At 44.8% G+C, this 18,051-nt stretch overlaps 1 protein-coding gene across 1 annotated transcript in view; it reads right to left on the bottom strand.

Moving 5' to 3' along the window:
* Positions 1-12,394, bottom strand: part of LOC137883543 (BMP/retinoic acid-inducible neural-specific protein 3-like) — a 41,020-nt gene extending 28,626 nt beyond the window's left edge. The window contains exons 1-2 of the mRNA XM_068725073.1: positions 11,784-12,394; positions 11,166-11,473 (exon numbers count right to left, since the gene is read on the bottom strand). Coding sequence (XP_068581174.1) covers positions 11,166-11,419 — 254 coding nt within the window. The 5' untranslated portion in view covers positions 11,420-11,473; positions 11,784-12,394. The remainder of the gene's footprint in view (positions 1-11,165; positions 11,474-11,783) is intronic.
* Between the last annotated feature and the right edge of the window lie 5,657 nt (positions 12,395-18,051).

Raw genomic sequence — 18,051 nt, forward strand, 5'->3', positions numbered from 1 at the left:
CGAGTCCATTTCTCCAGACCAGAACTCTGCTTTGTAAAAGAAAACAAAAGCCCAAACAGAGAATCAAACGTCCGAAGCTCCCGCTGTTCCTCTGACGGCCGGACGTCACGGACTACACAAAGCTACCGTCACACATTAGCTCACTCCTGAATGAGATGAAGAGCCATGTTCTTCAGACACGCCCCCTTGAGATGAAGAGCCATGTTCTTCAGACACGCCCCCTTGAGATGAAGCGCCATGTTCTTCAGACACGCCCCCTTGAGATGAAGCGCCATGTTCTTCAGACATGCCCCCTTGAGATGAAGCGCCATGTTCTTCAGACACGCCCCCTTGAGATGAAGCGCCATGTTCTTCAGACACGCCCCCTTGAGATGAAGAGCCATGTTCTTCAGACACGCCCCCTTGAGATGAAGCGCCATGTTCTTCAGACACGCCCCCTTGAGATGAAGAGCCATGTTCTTCAGACACGCCCCCTTGAGATGAAGCGCCATGTTCTTCAGACACGCCCCCTTGAGATGAAGCGCCATGTTCTTCAGACACGCCCCCTTGAGAGTCTCACCAGCGAGGATTTGGCATTTTCTGCTTTTTTGCTGTACTGAAACCGTACCGAACCGTGGCACCACTGTATCCTATTGAACCGAACCGAGACTTTTGTGAACCGTTCACACCCCTGGTTATGTCACATGTGACTGGCATCACGTGAGGAACTCAAGTAATTGGTGCATAACCCGAACCTCTGTACCACGGGAAGTGAGTTTGCACAGAATACTGAGACTGCCTCAAATGAAATTGTGTGAGGTCAAAACATTTTTTACTTTTCCTCTACGGGTTGCAAGTGAATTATGTTTTATATAAAGACGTATCATTTGGGGTTAAAATACCTCTTTGGCTGCACGCTAATTAGTCTAGCATGAATGACCTCAATGACTTCTCTGTCGCCGGTCTCAGTCGGGCCAGTGTTACGGGAGCTGTATTCAACATTCAGAGCGTTGATATAGCAGACATAAGAACATTGAAATGTCTCAGAGAAGGAAACAAAACAGACACTCAAGTTGTCTTCAGAATATGTGCATGTGTACAGTGTTTGGAGCAGCTGAGGTATTGCGGGTATTGTATGTTGACTTTACTGCAGGTCCAGACCACTGCTTTAAATACCAAACCTCTGGATTCAAACTGTGACTTACAAAGCAAATGCACAATATTTACATAATGGAGGAACTGCGGATTGCAAAGCAGGCATTGTTTTTTATTCTGATGTAATTAGTTCACATTTCTGTTGAGCCGTACCAGTGGGTTAAGGGGGAGGGAGTTAATTAAATGACTTGAGTGACTCAGAAAAGTAAATTTCTTCTCTGACTTCATGCAGTATTGAGCTTTTATTGAATATCATCTTTGACTTTTATTGCTCATAAGAGGTCTCCTCGACGTTCAGGTGAAGCACTGAACATTTGCTTTCCTGCAGTCAGTTTTAGACAGGAAACATAATTGCTGGTCAGATTATCCTCACTGACAACATTTTCCCCAGAGAAGAAGTGTTTTTAGAAATCAGAGGAATTTAACACTTGAGTCCCACGTGATGTTACTGTGAGGAACCTTTAACTGGTTATGAACCATCATTTTAATAACGATGCCTCTATGTGACAAATACAAAAGTAAACGACCATCAAGGACACAATGGTTTCTATATAGTTATTCGTGATGCTCGTCATTGTCGCCACTGCGCAAAATAAGAAAAAAAGAATGCCGGTTCAAGAGAAAGTCCTTCAACCCAGACTCCAGTGGGGCCTCCAGCAGTGATCAGCCCGCCGTGGACAGACCCAGGGCCAGCTTCCCCACATAGCTCTGGAGAGGAGAGGAGATAGCCGCAGTCCGCCGGTTCAGCGGGGAGCCGACGCCGACGCCGCGCTGCTGGAGGCCCGGGCCGCATTGCTGGGCCCGCTTGAGGGAAGGGAGGCATGGGACAACCAGGACTGTACGGGGGCAGATTGTCAAACCCCCGCTGCAGTAGAATGAGAGGATTTCAAAACAGAATCTGGTGCTATCGGCTACCGCATCTGTCCACAGGGACCAAAAGAAACTGTATTACCGAGTTTTACCTCACTGTTGACTTTATATTCAACCTCAGTCTTTATCTAATTCTAACCTGGTGCTGTGAGTACAAAACAAAACTATGAATATAAATATGCTATCGACAAACTAGTACCAGATATGTCAAGATTCTCAACATTTTGTAACTTAATTACCAATATTTACAAAATGCATATCTGGGCAGCATTATATATTTTTTAAAGTAGTAGTACTACTTAATAAGGTGTATTGTAAATGGATCGCGTATGTTTTGTGTGGATAAAATAATGGTGAAAACCCCCCCAAAAAATAATAAGAAGAAAATAATCTAGCCTACATTCACCTTACCATGATAGACAAACATTTGCTTACCATCAAAAAGGCCTCAGCAAGAACATATGTGTGTGTGTGTGTGTGTGTGTGTGTGTGTGTGTGTGTGTGTGTGTGTGTGTGTGTGTGTGTGTGTGTGTGTGTAGCTGGGTTACCCCAGATACCAAAATAACCCGTTGTGCTAAACAGTTGGTTGATGTAGACTCAATGTTATCTCAAGGACCTCCCCAAAGAGAATTGTGCAAAATGAGAGAAAAGTCCTTCATGCTTCATTTAGGAAAATACAGCAAATTATATTTATTTTGGAAGACCTTGCAACCAAACGTAACTTATTTTATTATTTCCTTGCTTTAATCTGATGTGACATTGATCTTTTTAAATACGCATGTGCCATTAGCAACGTATAAATTATTTTAGAAATTAAATTAAAAATAAATTCCACATATCTGCATTTTGCTGGAAGTCACCTTCACAGGAACATCTTTTGTTAATTGAGCTTCTGATGATAGAGAGGAGAGCTGGAGACCCAAGTGACGATGGAAGTGAAGATGGGAGGAGAAAAGATGGAGAGACTTGTGTCTTTTAGCAGTCCACCCACGGAGGAGACCAACAGGGAAGGAAAGCGAGATCAAGACGAGGGGAGAGAGCGTAATGATGTACTTAATAGCTGCTGGTTGTGAACGCTTCACGAAACTGCCACCAACAGTTTTTCCAACAACATCAAACAAACATCACACCATTAATTTGTGAAAATCCTATTAAACCAGCCGAGAGGTCCTTTAAACGAGACAGCACACTGTTTCATGCTCATTTAGCTTTGTCCTGCCTTTGATGCTTCTCAGTGTTACCCAACTACGCATTTCAAATAATCTTTAACTACCTAAGACTGTGACCATCTCCAATGACATGAAGCAACTCCACTAGAGCATCAGGATGGAACTCCACTAGAAGATCAGGATGGAACTCCACTAGAGGATCAGGATCAAACTCCACTAGAGGATCAGGATCAAACTCCACTAGAAGATAAGGATGAAACTCCACTAGAAGATAAGGATGAAACTCCACTAGAGGATCAGGATAAAACTCCACTAGAGGATCAGGATGAAACTCCACTAGAGGATCAGGATGAAACTCCACTAGAAGATAAGGATGAAACTCCACTAGAAGATAAGGATGAAACTCCACTAGAGGATCAGGATAAAACTCCACTAGAGGATCAGGATGAAACTCCACTAGAGGATCAGGATGAAACTCCACTAGAAGATAAGGATGAAACTCCACTAGAAGATAAGGATGAAACTCCACTAGAGGATCAGGATAAAACTCCACTAGAGGATCAGGATGAAACTCCACTAGAGGATCAGGATGGAACTCCACTAGAGGATCAGGATGAAACTCCACTAGAAGATCAGGATGAAACTCCACTAGAAGATCAGGATGAAACTCCACTAGAAGATAAGGATGAAACTCCACTAGAGGATCAGGATGAAACTCCACTAAAGGATCAGGATGGAACTCCACTAGAGGATCAGGGAGGATCAGGATGGAACTCCACTAGAGGATCAGGATCAAACTCCCCTGGTAGCTGAGTGCTGATATAATGATTTTATTTAGCTTTGGACAGAGCCATTTCCGTCGTTTACCCCTGCTTCCAATCTTTATGCTAAGTTGATTGATTGTTTTAATTAGTTGCTCTGACGTCATCAGCCTACATACGTTAACCCAACCACACAACGAGACGACGGCAGCCTCCAGTGGTCGCAGTGATTGTGAGGCGACTGTAGGAGGAGGTCAGGTGACCTACTTTCACGTACGTAACTTAGGTAAATGTGACAAACGTACTCCATGCATGCTTTACCGTCATTAATCAGCTGCTTGGCTACCAGATGAGGAACAACCACATGCGTACAGAGGTCCACGGTGGCCTCACTAACCTCACACGGCTCACTAATTGCTCTGTTGATTCGCTGCTCGCTGCTTCAGCCCTCTGCACCTCCTCCTCCTCCTCCTCCTCCTCCTCCTCCTCCTCCTCCGTATACATCATGATGTTGGCATTGTTGACTTGTGGTGAGAAATACCATCCTTGTTACTTTGATTCTTTGAGAACCTCACTCGAGGAACTCATGGCCTTTTGCACCCAACGGTAGAACTATGTGCTATGAACGGTCACTTCCCTGACTTCAATGTGTCTGACTGAACAGATCACTGGTTTGTATTTACAAACCAAAACCATTTTGAAATATTTTACATCATGTTAAATTAACTCTTTATATATAATGGTGGCTTCCTCTTGTTTTTGCCTTTTACCAATTGTGTTTTTCTCGGAAGAAAAGGAAAACAACTGCATGCAATTTTACCATATTTTAGCATACAGAGGCAATTCAAAATCAAGGCAGCTTTGTGAAAACTGTGAAATAGTGAAAAAAAAAATACAGCTAACATGTAGTAGGAGGGTGAGTTTAGTTAAAAAAAGAAATTGCTTTATTGATTTGTAGCTGCTATGAATATCACAGCAGCTCTGAGAGAGAGAGAGAGAGAGAGAGAGAGAGAGAGAGAGAGAGAGAGAGAGAGAGAGAGAGAGAGAGAGAGAGAGAGAGAGAGAGAGAGCTTGATTTACAGCAGGGTTTGCTGACATGAGGACTGCTGATCCCTTTTGTGCTGCTATTTGTCAAAACACTGTTGACAAGAGAGACTACTCTTCACACAGAAAACAAGGAATGCCTGGAATCACATTGTGTACATAATGAGGCATGCACATACTGTTAATACACGCTGTGCATACACACCCATCCTCACTCACACACACACACACACACACACACACACACACACAGAACAGAGGCTAGAAGAGCCACCAGCTACGCTAAATCCTGCTGTCGCTTTCTGTCAATGACATGCCTGCATGGGCTTTTTAAAATGATAATCACTGCAGCTGCAAACAAAGTGTCACCACGTACGTGCATGAGCTCCGTTTGTCTGTTACACACTTAGTTGTGTAACACTTTAACACTTGATATGCTTTGACATGCTTGTTTTTTCTTATCTGGTCTTATTTTTGAGTTCATTCCTCTCAGTTATGATCCCATTTTGCTTTGTTAAATTCCTGCCTGGACACCACAGTGTTGCTTTGCATAATATAATTGACTTTTGCAATAGTGTGGATAGTTCTTTTAACATTTGCTTTTGTTTTCTGATTCTAATAAAATGTATCATAATGCACAGAAGACGGTGTTTGGAGCTTGGTGGACATCATGACATGTCTCTATATGTCTTTATAAAGACACAACAAAACACAATAAACAGTGCTATGAAGAGCCATTATTGGTGATATGCTACTCTTACATCTTTGATTCACAACTTCCTGTTACACTGAGAAAAATATCCTGCCTTTTGACCACATAAGTAGCTCTTCAGGGGACAAAACAACCTTCCCTACACCAATGACGATAGCATCACGCCATCTGTATAAAATAAAGCCAAACTCCTTTTCATGAAAGCTGCTCCCGCCGACCTCCGGCCCTGATAACTCCCCCATCACACACTTGTCAGAAGCCATAAGCTCCGCGCTCGGTGAAGTCCTCGTCACTGCCAATCGCTGCCGGTGAATAGGAGGCTGCCCTGCTTCTGTCCTGGAGACGCGTTCAACCTCTGAGCGGAGGACGATGGACTCGTCTCCACCACAGCTCTGTCATTGAACGAGGCATTCATGCAGGAGAGAAAACTGCAGTTCGATGAAATACCGGCTCTCGGGAGGCACTCCTGCTCTCTCCGGGTCCGTTTTGCCGTGCGTTTGCAATCAATCTTCCCCAAAATTGTGTCCAGACACTAATATATTGATTCCAAACTAACAAAAGCATTGCACTGAAGATCAACTACCTTCTACCTTCAACAGCATTCCACACTGTGCACAACAAGGTCAGATTGGATTTGGTTACGTGTGCCAAGAAAGTGGCGGGGCAGAGGGAAAGTGCTGGAATGTGATGTGCATTTTAAGAAACACAGCGCCAACAATAAATGAAGTGTGAAATGAACCTGCATCGGCTAATTGTTTATGGTAATTATACCAAGGCAGGATAGTCAAAGAGTTTGATTTTATTTACCTTTTTGTACTTGCCCAGAAATCTCATTATCCCCAAATTGCTTGAAATAAGTGCAAAACAAGCAACTGAGTCGCCAGTTCACCTGTCAGGGAGCGTTACTGTAGCAGTCGTGGACACGTGTGCCACTTTCCCAGGAAGTTTCCACCGCATCAATTAGTTTCGCTGCTAGGTTCTCAGCTGTGTGTCGGCCTGGCGTGCTCCGTCAGGGCTTCCGTGTATCGCACGGATGTGTTGCTGTGAACGCAGCGTTATACGTAGCATAAACATTATGCTACATGCTACAACTCCTCAAGGCCCAAGCCAAGGTCTGGCGTCTTGCTCGCCACCCGGCTGATTAAAGTCAATGGTGTTAGCCCCGAAGGTAGCAACATCTTGGGCTCAAATCCAGTAGTTTTGCCCCACTTTAAAAAAAACTCACAGCGCCACCTGCTGGCGAAAGGAAATCTGCGTTTTTCTGACATACAGCATCTGATTTACATGACTTTTACACGATGTGGTTTACACTTGATATCATCTTCCGGCATCAGGCGGCCGCGAGGGCCCGCTCATCGCTGCTCGCAGCTTTCATTTGTATTATTTGTATCCTTCTGAGAGAAAAGAGCCATGGATTAAGCAGTGGACTAGTAGCAGCAGGATGCCGCCGGGGATAGCATGGAGAGCTCGGCTTTGCCAACGCAGCCTCGGGCCTCGCTGCCTCAGCTGTTAGGGCTGGATCCACAGCGGGACCACGGGACGGTATGGCCGACGGACTGCTGCACACCGCTCAACCCCCCCTTTGGACTGACAGGCTTCTAGTGACACATCACACACACACACACACACACACACACACACACACACACACACACACACACACACACACACACACAATGTTCTCTCAAAAACATTGACAATGGACCCAATGCCCAAGGAACACATATCCAAAGAGTCAAATATTCGGGTCCGGCCCTAATTGTAAGATCACACCTCTGCAGTCTATTCTCACAAACATGTTTGCATGTAATTGAAACACTAATCACTCCGTAATTACAATAGACTGCTGCTTACATCACACCATGACAGTGTAATAGCCAGTGGGCGGACAGGAGAAAAGAGAGAAGAAAACATGGGAGATGAGGCGTGATATAAAAGTTATGGCCCGTGAAGAAGAAGAAAGGAGGAGCTGACATTTTGACTAATATGTTGCCGTCTGTGGAGATGACTCGACTGCAGAACTCACGGAGCAAAAAGCTTCTCGAGTTCCCGAGAACGATTTCACAACCCCACAAGCTCCTAAATTATTAAATGAAACATGCTTTTGTTCATTTTACATCCATTTCCACCTCTGATGCGTGCGTAGGAGCTGCAGAAACACATTTCTAATTTCAACTTGTGCTACCAGCGTGAACAAGAGGAGCATTCAATAAAGAAATGCTGCTCACTGATGAAGCTGTGTCTCCTTCAGATGTACCCAGGTGTATATGACGAGGAAACAATGCAAAAAGACACAAAGCTTTTAGGAGACGTTCCATCCTTGCCAGGAGAAGACAAAGAATTCAAGAATTAAATAAATATACTGCTGAGGAAGTGATGTTATTCGTGCTTTTCCTGTCTTTCTTTGAAGAAGCACCATTATGACTGACTTAACGGGTGTAATTTCAGCCAAAGTAATATTGTTAAGTGCATCATTTTCCTGTTTGTCACTGCTTTGGAATCTGCTGAATCCATTAATTCATTGCTCTACCTCTTTCTCTTTCTTCCTCTTTGTGTCTTGCGGACTTGCAGTTTGAAAATGACATATTTCACATTATATGATTCACATTACACCGCTGTAATTCTCTAAGCTTTTAAATCTGTCCCTTTTAAACGCAGTGCAGACAGAAGATGAAAGGTTGTTCGTGTAAAAATTAAACACTTTAAAACTCTGATTAATACTCCATTCAAATTTACATTTTTTAAATTATGATTAGAAATGGCTACAAGCTGTTCCGGTGCAGTGACCAGCCAGCAGGGGGGGATAAAGCTCCGGTTCCTCCCGTGTCACCTCCTCTGTACTAAAACTCCCCCCCCCCCCCCCCCCCCCCCCCGCTTCATCCCCGACTCCCTCTCTTCTGCCCCCCCTGACGGGAAAGGCCAACTGAGCTCTGGAGAATATTTATGAGCGAGGGAGAGCAATTGGTTTGAGATCATTGGACGAGGGAGGGAGGGAGGGAGGGAGGGAGAGAACGAGGGGTGAGAGGAACTGAGACAAAAAAAAAGGACAATAGAGATAGACGTGGAGATAAAAGCAGAGGTTGAATTATTACATTTTATTAAAAGTCCACTGTCTCTATCTCAGTATGTAGCTTGCATACATGCACATATAGGATGAGTCGTTCTACAGCCGCAGGGACCAAACGTCTGCACAAGCATAGAGGAAAACAATTCAACCCGAGGATATTGTTTGCTTCTCCTCAGTTCTACAAGGGACCGGTTTGGGTTTTTGGACTCGGATTGCAACACGTAGCGGTGACAGTTCAGGAGCCAGTAATAAGACTTTTACAGTTCCATGAAGGGTCGTAAAGTGTCTGCAAGAAGCAGACCAGTGTTGGGGATCAATACGAATGACCCAAAGTCTGGTTGTTTTTTTTGTACCTAGATTTCTCTGGCTTTCAGAATTCACGAGTCTGTTTTAGAAAGAAAAAAGCCCGTTGCATTGTGAAGGCGGCAGAAAGGCGTCTCTTCAGCTCTCAACTGGCATCCTCGACTGCTCAGCGATGAATGACGGCGCTTCGGGTGCAAGATATTTAAAGCCTGCAAAGACTTGTTATTCAAGGCAGGGGAGAGCCAATGACAACGCGGGAGCATTATTCCACTTTTCGACATGGTAATATTCTGCCCCTTCACTTGGGTTCCTATTTGGTTTTTGCTCTAATTGGTCAGCTTGCTTTTCTTCAGAGGAAACCGAAAAGGCCACTGCAGCTCAAGGGGAAAGGAGGGTTTTAGACTTGTCGAGCTTTAATGTCTGGATATTTGCTGACAAGGGTCAATAGTAGGTAGCAGTCATACTCAAGGTTACAGAATTATTGAAACAAAAGGTCTAGTGCTCGAGTTTTGGAGATGAAACTGGTCAGACAATGTCCGTGTGAGTTTTAGTAATGTAAAACTGTGGATCTTGTCTATGCAAATATCTGTAAGCTTCTCATGCCGAGGGTGTTGTAGGAAAGACACAAACACAAGAGGCGAGAGAGGGAGGTATAGAGACATCCTGAGAGACAGCAAGAAGAGGCCAGCAGAGAGGCAGCGAGGGAGCGAGTGATGGATGTGAGGAAGCCAACAGCGCTCCAGTCTCTATCTTTGCCTGGCTTTGTCACTCCTGTCAGCAGCTAAATGCCAGTGTCAGTCAAACCTCTGTTCGGCTGGCATCGGCCCCTCCGTGCGCTCCGCCAGCATCGCTCTCATCGACGGGTATCACAACACTTACCTGGCACAACACACCGGCACAGATACAGACGCTCAAGTATGCACGCCCAGTCCAGGTTCAGCCCATTGTTGTTGTTGTTGGCTGGCAGCAGTACAGGCTGCGCCGACGCTCCATACAATTAGAAAACCTACACTGTTTGGAAAGGTTTCACTAGATCAGAGACATGTCTTAACCTCTAGAGAACCACGTCATGAGTATGTACACACACACACACACACACACACACACACACACATCGTGCTACCCTTACCTTTGTACAGTGTGTGGGTCGTGCTGCTGCCTTAAATCAACACTGAACCACCGCCTAGAACAATTGTATCAGTCTGAGGTCAGCTTTAAATGCGTCAGAGGTGTTTCTATCCTGCAGAGAGAACTCTGTGTGTGTGTGTGTGTGTGTGTGTGTGCATGTGTGTTGGTATTTACGACAGACAACTTACAAAATGAAGAGAGCCTGCTGGGTACAACTGAGGCGTTCAGCTGTTTCACTATGTGTACACACACTAAATCATTCAATTCGTACGGCGAGTGAACTTTTGGTGGACTGCGAGATGCGAGTCGTAGAACTGCGTACGTGGGGTGTGTACTATTTCATAACGTATATATATATCTGATTGACAACACAATGTTCAACTGCCTCGTGTCCTGTGAACTCGTACAGCGGGGTTCGCATCTTGAAATGCCGCCATGGAACCCTGTAATTTCACTCTCTTGTCTCAAACTATACGGAAGAAGAAAAATGTTTTCCGTCGCAAGCTTTCAAACAATACCCTGCTGCTTTCCAGCGCACACCCACTATACTTCACACCGCGCACTTCTGAAGCCCTCCTGTCTACCCACTGTCACACATCAACTGGCTCAGTCAGATGTCTGATACGTCCCGCTGCTTTGCCCAAACCCCTCCTGCGGTATCTCCACTTTTGAGTTTCCACTGATATGCAGCATTCGGAGGGTTTGTATCAAACTCAAACCAGATGTCTCTGCAGCCCACAACAAAAAAAAAAAAAAGAGAGGAAGCAGCCAGTCGCACCCAAAGAAGCTGTCACATGCAGAGCTTTCATTTCTATGCAGAACTCCACTTAATAATCGCTTTATCCCACAGTTTTCCACCTACTGAAGGTAGAATTATGTCATAAAAAAATGTCTATTTTACTTGAATTGCACCACATCTCTTCATGTTGGTTCATTTCACAATCAACCTTCCTCTCAGGCAACGTTCGGTCTCTCACCTGTATATCTTGTACTTGGTGGTGAACCCTTGCTGGTAGCGTTCTGTGAAATCAACAAACTCCTGGGAGTGGTGAAAAGGACCCTTGTCCGAAAGGAGCCAGCCCAGTGGCCCTGTGGCGCCGCTGAAGCCGGCCCCGACGGGGTCCGCCGCCCTGGCCCCTACCGACACCCAGCTCTGGAGCAGGCTTAGTGTTAACCACTTCCATAGAAACATGAGGGCCGTCAGTCTAATGGAGATGCACGGGCCACTCATGCTGCTTCCCCCGGCCCCGGTGACTCCTCATTCTCCCTGCACTCTGGATGAGTCCTGCCGGGAGGAGGAAGGGGAGGAAGAGGAGTTGAAGCAGGGCAGACAGAGAACAATGAGGTTGTAATCATGGGGTTGGGCGTGAGTGGGATATAGATGAAGTGAGAATGCTGCAATTCTCCAGCGTTGCTGGGTCAAACCAGATGACAAAGGGTCATTAGTTTTAGAGGTTAGAGTGTCTACGTTGCTTTTAATGTAGACAATAAAGTAAATTATATTTCAAAAATGATTTGCTTGACAGGTAAATTGGCTGTTAAAAAGTGCAATGTGTAAAAATGCTGCTATTGTTTTAATATGATGAATTCTTTACCTTATTTTGTAAGCCCGTGACTGTTCGGAATGAGTCCCCGCAAAATCCCCTGATAGGACCGTGAAGTTAGATTCAGCGCGTGGACGCGGCGACATTGGCAAAGGACTTTTTTTGCTTTTGTTTTCTCGGGTGATAATTATCGCCACGGATGCAAACAGACGCACAAGTTGAGCGACACAGAATATGACGTCCAGCCTCCTCGGAGCGCGCTCGTGTCCTCTGTATCACAGTGGCATATTTCCGGCGGAGAGCTTCAGACGCTGCGCAATAAGGTAGCGTGGGTCCAGTCCAACGGGAAGAGTCGCAGCGCACACGATGCGTCCGGAGCGCACAGTCTCAAGCATTCCAGGTAGACCAATTATTTAAAACACAAAAAGTAGCTTTTGGGAATCGGTGAACGTGCAGGGACCAGCGTCCACCCGCGTGCGAGGAGCGACTCTAGTTGCTGCCCTCTAACTCATTTCTGCTCTTTTTGGGGGAAAATCTCGGGGCGCGTGCAGGGCGCACGGAAAGACGCTGACATCGCTGCTGACTGTGCCTGAGCTCCAGCGCACTGAACGCGTGAATGACAATCGCTGCTCTCTCTCTCTCTCTCTCTCTCTCTCTCTCTCTCTCTCTCTCTCTCTCTCTCTCTCTCTCTCTCTCTCTCTCTCTCTCTCTCTCTCTCTCTCTCTCTCGCCCTGTACCATTCCGCCCAATATAATTTATATAATTTATTCCAGCACCGAGCACACTCCCGGTTGGCTGAGACGTAAATGGAGGAAGTGAGAGTATGAGGTGTGTGTGTGTGTGTGTGTGTGTGTGCGTGTGTGTGTGTGTGTGTGTGTGTGTGTGTGTGTGTGTGTGTGTGTGTGTGTGTGTGTGTGTGTGTGTGTGTATGTTGTTGAGATTATTAATATATATTAATATACAGTATATAATATATTAAAAGCAGGATGGAGAGAAAATAGAAAATCACAAATCACCTTTACTAATAGTGCCTTCACATTTACAATATTATGGCTATTTAATTAACGGCAAATTAACGTGTTAAATGTAATTTAATTGTATAAATGAATATTCAATGAATCTAGATGTAGAGTCAGTCTGCTAATTGTAAATTGTTAAAACAGATATTATCTTAGTGTAAATTAATCTTTAAAAGTTTTAATCATTTTAATATTGATGGCTGTGCTGTGCTGGTGACGATCACGAGGAGGAGAGGGTGTATCCAGCCCCCTGCAGTTATTCTCGTTATCTTATTTGCCCTCTTCCTCCTTCCTCCTTTCTTCCTGCAGAATAATCATCACTTTCACCATCAGCAAACTTAATTAGATCTGCTCTATCCGCGCTCTTTTCCAGCGCCTGTGCGTCGGACACTGAGCGCGGATCAGAGAGGCAGAGAGCGGGCGGACGGAGCGAGGGATGTGTGCTGCCTTTCAGCTTTTCTGCAGACGTTCAAAGGGAGGTTTTATACAGGGATTGGATTAGAGAAATGAACACCATTGAGTCGCGAGATTCACTGGCTCCCAAACTCAAAGAGAAAGTGGAATCCCGTGGCACAGCGACTCTCACATTCTGGAGTGAAAGAATGAGTAGATTCGTCACGGTTTCATCATCACGTCTGGGGATTGGGTGGCTTTTCTTCTGACCCTGCCTTGAAGCCACGACGACTTGAGAAGGACAACTAGGAACATTCTAGAGTGTCGTTTGTTTGATGTGGATTTCCAACTTTTGTTTTAAGCTGCATTGTAGCTGCATGGCCATCTAAAGTTGGTCTGCAGGCAGAGGTTAAAGTTTCTATAAAGCTTTGAATAAAAGATGGAGAACGTGTCACAGCTCATTACTCACATGGATTCACGGTGCATTTTAGGCCGTTTTTAGAACACCCAAAAGCCCCAAAACTCATGGAAACAACGTTGTTTACTGTTTCAAATAAATCATTCATCACGTTGTGTGTTTGTGTGCGCAAGGAGCTACGCTTACACCTGTATTACCATGTGCTCACAATAAACAGTGCTTGGTTATTTCTTTTCAGTCGAGAGACAGACAAGGCAATTAATTGATTCCCAATTGATGAACGGGGACGTCCACGAAGACGAGATGTGAACCGACCAACACAGCACAAGATAAACACACACAGTGCTCGTTATGGTACCAGACAGATGCAGGGAGGATACAGGTCTCATCTGAGCAGCGAACAAGCAGTCGTCATTACGCTCTTCCAGGCCGCGGTATCAAAAGGTTTTCATAATACTTCTATAAGCACAGGCAATGCTCTCTTCTCTTTCTCTTCCTTCCAGTCATGAGCAATGGTTCGCCCAATGAACATTTGCATAATTAGCCGGCCAATCAGGATGTGTCTACCTGAATACGTGCAAAGTCCTGATAGGACTGGGCTTACAATATCTTAACCGTTGTCATAACTCACCCAGGCTCCGCCCTCTACTGGATTCATAACATCAACCCAGCCACACTGATCCTGACCGAGTAAGGGTTGGTCGCCGCCATAGTGGAGACGTAGCGGGCTCCACCGTCCCAGCTGGTGCATAACTGAACTAAGCCATGGTCTAACCCCCCTTCAGACCACAGTCGCAGGTCATCAAGGAGCACTGGGACGACACAACCTGCACACACACTGACCCTCTTCACCATTCCTGTTTCTGTTCCTCCTGAAGAGGATCTGTGCTCTAGACTTAGCCACGACAATGAGGTCTTTAAGATAAAAGAAGACCCACCCAGCACCTTCAGCTGCAGCGTCCAAACTGATCATTGTCTTTAGGTTCAACGCAGCGAGGAGCCACTTTCACAATGTTAAAACACAATCACCGCCTTCTACGCCATGAACTGCACACAGCATGAGCAAAGACATAGATCTATGTATACAAGTAGCGCCAGGATTAAGTGACTGAGGGGGCTGCTCATAAAAATGAAATCATTTGATTCAACTATGCAACAAAGGCTGAATAAAAACAAGAACATAAGACTATTGTCTCAAAATCGAAGAATGCATTCATTAATCAGAGCACTCACCTGAGAAGGTAGCAGAGCACTAGATATGTTCCCAATTCATTTATTTAACGATTCTCAAAATAAGCTGTGGGAGGAACTAAACTAAACGAAGTCTAGTTCAGTTTAGTCTAGTTTATTCTACGGAAAGCACCGCACCTACACAAATAGAGACGGCGTGGTCCGTGGTTCTGAAACAACGGCGGAATGAGCATGTGCCTTTTTGCTAAAAGGCATAATCCATAATCCATCATATATGCTGAGAATGTAAAGGCACGTCTCTCAGCGCGTTGATCCGTGCTCAGTGTGGAACCTGGGCCTGTTTAGATGAACACACAGCTGCAGTGTGAAGGCACACACAGTTCACAGTCTTATCACAGTGGCAAACATTTTGCAGCAACTAAATAACGTTTGTTTTTTCTGGACCGATTAAGTGAAATTGGACATTTTCCCACGGCACACCTGACAATCTCTCAGTGGTGGAAAATCACCGCTGTACACAACCAAATCACTGCCGCGAGTCTGGAACAACATCGAATTCATTATTACGAGTCAACGCTCGGGAGATACACATCTCAGACACACGGAGACGGGCCGGCTGTGCGGTGCCTTTCGTGGCCCGTTTGGCTCGTTTGAAGTTCAAATTTGGAGAAAAAACCCATCATCAGACTCCTAACCTGGGCTGCAGCCCCCCTTGTCCCCCCCTGCATCCATGCTCTATGCTTAAAGCTACACTGATGGATATCGTTTCCCATTCCATCAAATGACTGTGTCATGTGAAAGTGGTCATTCACAGAAACAAACCTACAAGTCACCTCATCATGGCCTCCACCAGCTCATTGTTTTGACGATACCTTTACTGCCAGCATGGCAGACAGACACAGTTAGCGACTAGCTGGTGAACACTGTGGATCATTTAGCAGCTAAAGAGCAAGATCGCTCCCTCAGGAGTCGGGGACGGACCGGATCAGAGCTGCGAGGAGGGCGAACGTCGGACATCTGTCCACCAGGTGACCAGACTCTACGTTAGTGAAGCTAATGTCCGGGTGTGTCCGCTGCATGTGGAGACGCACAACCGTTAGACACACATCACTAATATATAAGTAATAATCTGTCAATGTCGTGGTTACTGCTTCCTGCAATGCCCCCAAGTGGCCAAAAAAAGAAATACAGTTTTGCAGTATTGGAGTAATTTAATGTTGAGCTACTTTACATTTATTTTCAGCAGGAAATACTCTTTACATTTACATTTTTAGTTACTATCACTTTGCAAACTTTAGATTAAAATATTAAACATGAACAGCAGAATATGATGCATTGTAATACATATATATATAATACATACTATACTGTGAAAAGGTTTATTGTATATACAATAGATATTAGCTTCACCGTGAACAGCTACGTGACTAAATGATCAATTTGTTCGTAGGGTTTTTAATTGTAATGAGGTATTTTTTTTGAACAACTTCACATAAAATTAAATAAAACATGTGTCCTCCACTTCGTCTCACCTCATCATCAGAGACGTTGGACATGTCTCAGCATGCACTGGATCAGGATGGACACAGACGAAGAGAAAACTCACGTTCACACTCACACACATGTCGACTCTTCCATCAACATGACTTGCATTTCCTTTAAGGTTGCAGGATGAACCGGCATGCAGTATTCTCTCTCTCGTTCACTTGCGTCCTTCCTATTGTGGAGCAACATTCCAGCAATGTCCAGCTGTGTTGGTCCAGCAATCATCACGCGCAGCTAAATAACAACAACCTGCAAATGGTCTTGTGTCGACAAACAGCTGGTACACAGACCTCCGACTGAGGTCTCGACTCAGTGTGACTCCCGCGCGAGTGTGTGTGTGTGTGTGTGTGTGTGTGTGTGTGTGTGTAACCTTAACGAGTGGCGAAGAGGACCGAGGCAGTTGCATTTACTCAGCACTGAGACAGATAGTCATTAGGGGAGGTAAACATTCACTTAAGCCTGAGCGTGCTCATTGATGCCACTCAAGGGTCTTTGTGAGGAGTGATCAGGGAACAGAGTGAAGCTGAGGTTTTAATTAGCCTGAAAACCTGACAGCCTTTGTCAGTGCTTTGTCGCAGCACTGTTGGCTTTGCTCGTTTTGTTTTTTTTTCCCGGTGAGCGGTGGGACGGGAAAAATTCATGCGTTTTTATTTGACACTTTTATCACGCTAGATGAAATACACGCCTCACTGTACTCCCCAGCAGGTGTGTTTATGCACAAAAATAAATCTTCAAAGTTATCTCCGCCTATGAGCGTTGATGGATAAGACACTGCATCTTCTTTGTTTGGATGCGTAGCACTAAGTGGTGCAGGATGCCCATTAACTGCTTCTACGTCTCCATAAATGATAAACTGCTTCCTGTGAATTGTGTGAAAAAAAGACAAGACGATCATCCTCACTTAATACTGACCACAGTACATATATCAGAGGCGTATGCAATGCGATGATCAAAAGAGCCAATACCCCGACAATGCTTTAATCAGGACTATTACTGATTGCTCATCTGGGTCACCAGACTCGCCATTAATCATCTTAAATGCTGAGCTTCTGTAATACTCAAGCAGGATTGCACAAGTAGCCTGTTCAAGTTTTTTGGAGGGTTTACAATTAATACCCTTTTTCTAATTAACCGTCTGGTTCACTGTGAGGTCTTCTGAAAAGTGGACGAAATGCGGAAGTGTCTTACACTTGCATTCTGTCTAATGGCCATCAGGGGGCGACTCCCTCTGGTTGCAAAAAAATAATTCTGAACGTACAGACGGGCCCTCATTCCAAGAGCGTCAACTACCGACCCTTTGACATCTATATGAGTCGCACCAGGCTAAGAATTTAAACGTGAGTTTATAGACTCAACTGTTTCAAGTCTTCTTCAACACAGCATGATGTTCATTTAGTACATAATGGTCCATTTAGAGTCAAACAGACAGTAAAGAAGGGTAATACTCAAGGTCACTTCATCTCATACAGACAACAACGTGTTGGTATTTGACACACAGTTAGTCAACGATGGCAACGGCCTAAAACCAAGATGGTGACGTTGAAAATGGCAAAAGCAAGACTTCAAAAGCGGAGTCCACAAACCAAAGGGTGTCGTAGCAGTGAAGACGTCCACTTCTTATGTTAAGTCTATATTTCAGACACATCTTTGCACACAGATAGAAAATAGATCAATGTCTGTTTCACTGCTTAATTTTAGATCTTGGGCATGGCCTCCATGAATTATATATATATATATATATATATATATATAT

The sequence above is a fragment of the Cebidichthys violaceus genome, unplaced genomic scaffold (genome assembly GCF_023349555.1).
Source record: "Cebidichthys violaceus isolate CVI_PGR_0920_01 unplaced genomic scaffold, fCebVio1.0.p SCAF_33, whole genome shotgun sequence".
In the NCBI taxonomy this organism is placed as follows: Eukaryota; Metazoa; Chordata; class Actinopteri; order Perciformes; family Stichaeidae; genus Cebidichthys; species Cebidichthys violaceus.